Source organism: Drosophila sulfurigaster, chromosome 3, assembly GCF_023558435.1.
Source record: "Drosophila sulfurigaster albostrigata strain 15112-1811.04 chromosome 3, ASM2355843v2, whole genome shotgun sequence".
Classification (NCBI taxonomy): Eukaryota; Metazoa; Arthropoda; class Insecta; order Diptera; family Drosophilidae; genus Drosophila; species Drosophila sulfurigaster.
Window position 1 is genome coordinate 30,526,697 of NC_084883.1, and position 7,289 is coordinate 30,533,985.

The 7,289-nt window shown below is 37.2% G+C and overlaps 2 protein-coding genes across 2 annotated transcripts; one reads left to right on the forward strand and one right to left on the reverse strand.

Moving 5' to 3' along the window:
* The first annotated feature begins 84 nt into the window (after positions 1 to 84).
* Positions 85 to 2,845, forward strand: LOC133842168 (small integral membrane protein 14). The gene is made up of 4 exons (XM_062275155.1): positions 85 to 103; positions 1,567 to 1,694; positions 2,422 to 2,467; positions 2,534 to 2,845. Exons 2-4 carry the CDS (start codon positions 1,623 to 1,625, stop codon positions 2,746 to 2,748), a joined length of 333 nt encoding a protein of 110 aa, XP_062131139.1. The 5' UTR covers positions 85 to 103; positions 1,567 to 1,622; the 3' UTR covers positions 2,749 to 2,845.
* Positions 2,827 to 5,157, reverse strand: LOC133842160 (zinc finger CCHC domain-containing protein 8 homolog). Its single transcript, XM_062275144.1, has 4 exons — positions 4,941 to 5,157; positions 4,222 to 4,878; positions 4,040 to 4,159; positions 2,827 to 3,980 (listed from the first exon to the last, which is right to left on the reverse strand). The coding sequence occupies exons 1-4, from the start codon at positions 5,106 to 5,108 to the stop codon at positions 3,333 to 3,335; spliced, it is 1,593 nt and encodes a 530-aa protein (XP_062131128.1). The 5' UTR covers positions 5,109 to 5,157; the 3' UTR covers positions 2,827 to 3,332.
* Between the last annotated feature and the right edge of the window lie 2,132 nt (positions 5,158 to 7,289).

The window sequence follows — 7,289 nt, forward strand, 5'->3', positions numbered from 1 at the left end:
ACAATCGATAATTTATCTGTGTGCATATTGAGTGTGTTGGTCGTTTGCCAACACTACCATATGTGAGTTCCAGTCTCTCATTTCAATTCACTTCCAACCATTGGTAAGAAAATGAGTGTAATCTAAAATAATAAACATATAGCTTTAAATACCAACAACAAAAATGTAAATAAACACAAATCGGTTATGTATATACAATAGAAAACAATTCAAGTGAAAGTTCTAACAATTACAAGCAAAACTATGCAAACAAACAATTCTAATGCACTTTGTTTACCTCCGTTGAATAATTTCCACTGGAATATATGATGAATGAGACCCAAATACGAGAAAGCAAAACAATCAAGAGATACGAATGAAAGCCATTTTTGTTGTTTTTTAAAAATGACAACTTGGCAATTGATGTGGAACTATTAAATATGGCAAATAATCATACATACATATATGCCAAAAATTGTAGACAGATGCACTCAATTGCTTTCACCTATTTATTCAATTGCTAATACATACATACATGCATATGTGCAATTACTTGTGTGTGTGTGTGTGTGTAAGTCGTTAAACTGCGCTGTAAAAGTATTGTACTGTAAATGTTTGTGTAAATGTCAAACGAATATAAAATATTAGGCAAATAAACAAAGTGTACACTTTTAAAGTAGAATCTTTATCAATTACATGTGGTAATTACTAAACTTGTAATCTTTTGTCGGCGGCCCGTCAAGGTCGGTCTTATATTATTGTATCAGAAGCTTCGTGTTCTAACTCAACGCTCACAAACATACATTCCGCAGAAAACACACCCACACATACACATATGTACAAATATATTACGCTAAAAGCGGTGATACGAAATTTGCGGCTGCTAACCAGTGATGTCAATTTAGCCTTTTTCCGAATATTTCGTGTCTTTTTTAATTCAAGAAAACAAATTTAACACTTTTGTTAAATTATTTCAGAAATCAAATTGTATGGATTAAATATATTTTTATTTTGCTTCTTATACATTTTTGTATAAAAAACTAAAGCTGTTTTTGTCCGATAATTGGTTTAAAATTAAGCTAATTTTTAGATTTTCAAATGCGCAATCAGCTTTAGCAACACTGTATACAGCAAGTTTATTAGCTAACGACAGTCTCTCGTTCGTTTCCTCGCTCACTCTCTCTCTCTGAATCCTAAGCGTTGACTTTATCTGATACAACAATATTTAAAGGCACAACAAGTATAGCAATTATAGTTGGAGCACATACAATTGCACTCATAAATACATATACAAATATATGTTTGAGAGTTTAATACATATGTATGTACATACAATATATACGATTGGGCGCTTCTAATCAACACACTCGATTGTGTTTTGTTTCGCTGGCAAAACACAAATCAACATCGCACACAGGAAAGTTACATTCGTTTCAGTTGAAAACATTTCTGCAGCTCTCTTTTTGCTCCAGTTGTGTTTTATTCTCTTGTGAAAGCTAAAGCCACGTCAGTCAGTGGACATCAACACAAATAAATGCCCAATAATTGACAGATAACATCATAAATAATATAGCATTTTCTTTGCAGTCTGTGGTGCCGCAGTTCAAAGGAATCCTCCAGAGAAACTCTTCAAAACATAAACAATGGCTGATGAATTCGATGGCTGCGAGTGCATCTGGTCGCATGAGCTGGCCATGCAGCGTCTGCTCAATTTCGTAAGTCAATCTTGAAAATTTTGAAGCACACAAACCTACAAACGCAACATTAAGTTTATGTACATGTATGTATGTATGTATATTTAAGCCGATCATAAGTTCAGATGCCCAAGAACTGACTTTTGTTCTGCAAATGTTGTGTTAGGAATTGTTGCTTAATTTTTTCGGGGATTCCCCAATGCTCAAAGACCAATATACAGTGAACTTTCGATATATTGAACTAGTAAAAAATATGGGAAATTGGCAAGACTGAATTTTTTCTTCACATTAATAAACTAAAAAAGTGTTTTTGTATTCATAAATAAGTTGAAAATTTTTCCATTAAATGTTACGTTTTTCTAGTTTACACAAACAATATTAAAATAAAAAAGGTTCGACCCCTATAAAAAATTAATTTTATTAAAGTAAAAAATAATTTAAGTTTCCTCTAGAGTTCAAATGTGTTCCATACTTTTCTTTAATGTAAATATTCGTAAAATATCTATTCGTAATAATTCCTAATTCTCCCAAATATAACATTATTTTTCTCGAATGAATACAAACTTTTTTGATTAACTACTATATTAGTATTAAATTATTCTAGTTTTTTGTAAGAATTTAATATGTTGCAGTTTCCAAAGACTTTCGAGTAATCACTATATAAATAAGGTTAACCTAATCAAATATTCACTGTACTTAAGTTACGTGAATCCAATCGCTAATCTAAACTATGTTTTTTTTTTTGCAGATACGCCAGAACCAGAATGCTTGCACAGACACGGAGTGCATCGATGGTAATCTCAAATTGCATGTCAATCAACTTACAATTAAACGTAACTAATCTCTTACGTACTTTGCAGTTAGCGGACGCGTAGCTCAGACGACGGCACAGGGAGCCGGTGAGACGGGTGGAAACTTTACGATTGCGGTGATCTTCATGCTCATCGCAATGTTTATGTACGTGGTGAATCCAAGCACTTGGCGCCAGTATACGAACAATAAGCCAGTGCGTCGGGATAATAACAACCAGGATGGCTCCCCGCCACCGCCGCAGCCACCGCCGGCAATCAATTAAAATTCCCTAGATCCGATCCATGGCTGTCCTAGTGCTAGAGCTTCGTTACGTTCATAAGCAATTTTGCATTTTGGTTACAAATATAAAAAAAAACAAACAAGACAAAAAAAGAAAAGCAAAATCCGTTTAGGGATATATATGCGATATGCCAGATCCTTGCACCACATAATAAAAAAGAAGATAACTGTTTCGAGCAATAGCAAACTTATAATAAACAATACGCAAATGGAAAACTAAAAACCAAAAAACATTCTCCACAAAATATCCTAAATGTAAAGTGATATGTGTTTAGTTCAATTGACGACGCAAATCTCTGTCTCATTTACTCAAATATCAAATTTTGTACAAACTTACTACATACAATACATTTATATATACTATATATGTATATTTGTCTGCAGATGTGTATACTATACTTGTAATCGTATATTAGCATATTACATATACACATTATACAGCATGGTTTTCATGTGCAATATCATATTGAATTGAATTGGTGAATAAACTTTGGCTTAATCCAAAATCTTAATTAAAAATGCTCTATTTACAAATTAAAATTGCAATAGTTGTCTGTCGAGCGCAGCTCAATCGTCGGCGTTTTGCAGTTTCTCCATCTTGTGACGCACATCCTTAAGGAGCCCCTTCATCTGTTCATATTTGCCTGTTGAATCGGGCAAATTCTCAAAATTTATGACATCGCTAATTCCCGCCTTGAATTTATCTCCCTCGGGCAGCTTATCAAACACGGAGAATTTCAGAATGGGCGTACCCTGAATAGAGGCTCTAAATACAGCAGGTTTGACTAGTGCAGCAGGAGATTCTTCTTCCACTTGGGAAGTGCTGAGACTGCTTGTGTTCAATGAGGTATTAGACTCCAGCTGCTGCAGCAGTTCTTCCTGTTGCGCCTTTAGATCCTCGAGCGTGGGCGATGAGCTGCGTTGCGGGGCGGAATCTTCGGGCTCAGCGGGTGGAGGTGGAGGCGCTGGTAAACTGGGCCCTGCAGGCAGCGGAGGCTGCATTGCATCGTGCACCTCGTCATCGTCCAGTTCCATGTCCTGTGCTACCAAATTTGTACTGTCCTCCAGGCTTGTTTGTTGTGTATCGTGTGGCGTGGGCAAATCGATGAGCTTCTTGCGTTTGTAGCCTTTGGTAATGTTTTCGCCCAGTGACTTGATAAAGTTGCTCTTCAGCTGATGCTCTTGGAAGTGGGGCACATTGTGATGTTGAAAATCCTGCAGCAATTTAAGAGTTTAGTGAAGAAATTAATGGTTATACTTTGTGGCATATTTACATCGTAAAACTTGGAGCCGGGTTCCGCATTATAGCCAGGAAAATCAATTATTTTATTCACATCATACTTGAAGCTGTCCGCTTCGCCCTCTTCCTCCTCAGGTCCCTGGACTTCTGTGCCCTGTAAGAAGAATGAAAAGTCAGAACGAGAATGCATAAACCCATCACAAATTTGACACTCACGTCGGCATTGAAGAGCGTTATACCCGAGCTCTGGACCTTGGCCTCCTCCAGCCAAGCAGGCGGATAGCCTAGCACACGCATGCGATAGAACATAAATGGCAACTCGCCGCGACTGTAGCCCATCGCATGACGCGTCTTGGTGCTGATCCTGCCCGGCCGAATGTGCGCAAATCGCTGCTCTGTGTCCACATGATAACGCTCCGTTCGTGTGTTCTTCTTACGCGCTCGTTGTATCCTTGACTGATTGCGGGGACGAGTGCACTCACGCAACGAATGATCTCTCCCGCCACAATTGAAGCATGCCGACTGCACTTTAGGACGAAAGCATTTGTTCACTGCCTCCGCTTTGAGGCGTTTCCTGTTCGCCGTATCCTCGTCGAGAACATCGGTGTGTGTTCGTTTGTACGACGGCACCTGTGCGGCATTCAGTTTGCTCGTCGGTGCTGTATCGATCATGAACAGATCGTTATCGGGCAGCGGCGTAGGCGTTCTGATAAAGGCGCCAATCCTCGATATCGCTTCATTTGTTTTGAATTCAAATTCGTTCGCGGCAAACGTTTTTTTCAGTCCTTGCAGGACGCGATTATGCAGTCTCTCATAGTCATCTTTATTCTTAAACGTTACCTCAAAGATTGGCGGCTCTGGTTCCTCCAAGTGCTGTTAATACAATCAAATACATAGATAACAAGTGGAACTAGTTTTTTATTCGCGTGCTGTACCTCGTTTGTGGTTGTTGCATTGCTTTGTGGAGGGTTCGAGGGTGATTGTGAATTGGCGGTTATGTTTATGATCTCAACATCAGTTTCATTCACTTCGCCGTCTTCGACGTCAGCATCGCTCTCTATTGTTATTACCGAATCGTTAATTTCTATCACACTCGCGTCCATGTTTGTTTTTCTCTTAATAAATAAACAGAAATTGTAGTAGAGGTGGAAAAAAATATCGATAACATTCTCGATGCATCAATATATCTGCTTTTAAAATGTTATACAATATAGCTTTTGTCAGCAAACATATGTGTAACTGGGCACACTTTAATAGCGGCTGCACAAAAATGCCGCGTCGTTTTAAATAGCTAAGTGTTGTATTATTTGAAAACCCATTCCTTTAAAAAAAACTAACGAAGTCCTTTAAAAACACATAACTGGACATATTAAAAATGTGTTAATATTATTTCTGACAACTTTTTAATATTTGAAAAGGTAATTAAATTTGTAAATGGAACAGTACAGTATGTACAGGGCTGAAATGACATGGGCACAGTTTGATGTGTACTGGAGTATTATAAATTATAAATAAATATATAAATATAAATTATATGAGTACAAAAATTTTTATTCTTTTTAGGGAGTCATTTACGTAAACTGTAAAAACGTATTTTTAATTAGTTTCGTTATCGCTTACTTCAGACGTCAAACCTCGAAAATAAAGTGTGACAGGGGAACAGCAACACAAACTATTTTATTTAATAGTATTCGCATGCGAATTTGTTGTGATTCATTGGGTTATGTAAAGAATTTTACAAGTTTCATTTCCGCGATCAGAAATTAAGTCAATCCATTGGACATGCGAGTCAAGTGTTCTTTTGGATTTCATAGATAAGCTCTGGCTAAAGACGACGCGACGTCATGCCTGATTTAAATCCAGAGAATTGGTGCGCCGTCTGAATGCCAACTGAACAATCGTGTGCTTGGCAACGATCCATGCATAATGTTGCGCAGAATCACAACATCCAGTGAGCGACTCGACGTTGCGACGTATCATAATCATTATTAATTCAACTTACAACTGGGGGAATTCTCAACAGCAACAACAATCAATAACAAGCAAGAATGGGAAAACTTGTTTAAAGAAGGCGAAGATTAAATACTCTTGTAAAGTAAAGAAGGTTGTACGAAATGTAATGATCGAAAAACCAATAAAACGATTATAATATTCAAATATTTTTAATATACTAATATTTAAAGACTCTAAAGTATTCCAAAAATATTTACTTAGTACATTTGTTTTTAAAATTTCACAAGCAGTTTTATTCCAGAATTCTTAAATCAATTTGTTACATTCAGTGAAAAAATATGAAATAATGAATTTTTATAATACGGGTAACTAAATAATAATATAAGTAAGTGCAAGTCAATAAAATAATTAATGAAAATAAACCTTTTTTAAAATAATTCTTTAAAAAATTAAGATCAATCTAATAGCACTCAACACTTTTCACAAAAAGTTAGGGTATTAGAATGTTTGTTTGTGGAGTTTCGAGCGCTAAAGTAAAATAAATAAAAACTCAACCGAAATGAATTTGAATAAAAGCGAGCGCGAAAATCAGGCGACAGTTGTTGCATGCCAATGAATGGTGTTGATGTTGATGATGATGATGTTGCAGCCACAATTCGCCATAAATAGCCCGGCATCAGTCATTGGATACAACACAAGAGACATGGATCTGACCAGGTGTTGTCTACTTTTGCTCCTGGCCGTAGTAGCCAGTGTGCTGGCCACGCCCACTCACCACAAAGCCAAGGGCGCCGTCTTCTACGTGGAGAAGCCAGCGTTGCTCGAGAAGCCCACCCAGCTGCTGAGCTCCTTATCATCGAAGTTTAGCAAGCCGAAGCCTGTCTTCATCAAGCCCGTCGTTGTCAAGCCCATTGTGGTGGTCAAGCCAGTTGTTGTCAGCGGTGGAGGCGGAGGAGGAGGCGGTGGAGGTGGTTGGGGAGGCGGTGGAGGAGGCGGAGGTGGCGGTGGCTGGGGAGGGGGTCACGGACATGGACATGGACACGGCCATCACGGCAAATTCAAAGTCTTCAGCAAGTTCTAGCGAATGTAGCAATAAGAAACGATGTGTGTATATAATATATAAATTAAGAAACTTATCAATAAAGCGGAACAATAAAAACTGAATAACAATTTTTAAAGCAGCATAAAAACTTAAAACTGAATATTGATATTGAACAATATTGGAGTATAATTTGTTTATTTTATTTCAACGAATACTATTATTTAAATATAACAGAATTTTGGAGTAGTAATTAAAATTTAATATAGTGACATAAAATGATCAATAGTAT

Bases quoted from the DNA above. Each gene is read 5' to 3' on its own strand.
- LOC133842168 (XM_062275155.1), top strand. From the start codon at position 1,623: ATGGCTGATGAATTCGATGGCTGCGAGTGCATCTGGTCGCATGAGCTG. The intron at 1,695-2,421 runs GTAAGTCAATCT...TTTTTTTTGCAG, and splicing joins TGCAGCGTCTGCTCAATTTC to ATACGCCAGAACCAGAATGC. The intron at 2,468-2,533 runs GTAATCTCAAAT...CGTACTTTGCAG, and splicing joins AGACACGGAGTGCATCGATG to TTAGCGGACGCGTAGCTCAG.
- LOC133842160 (XM_062275144.1), bottom strand. From the start codon at position 5,108: ATGGACGCGAGTGTGATAGAAATTAACGATTCGGTAATAACAATAGAG. The intron at 4,879-4,940 runs GTACAGCACGCG...TTGTATTAACAG, and splicing joins ATGCAACAACCACAAACGAG to CACTTGGAGGAACCAGAGCC. The intron at 3,981-4,039 runs GTAAATATGCCA...AAATTGCTGCAG, and splicing joins CCGGCTCCAAGTTTTACGAT to GATTTTCAACATCACAATGT.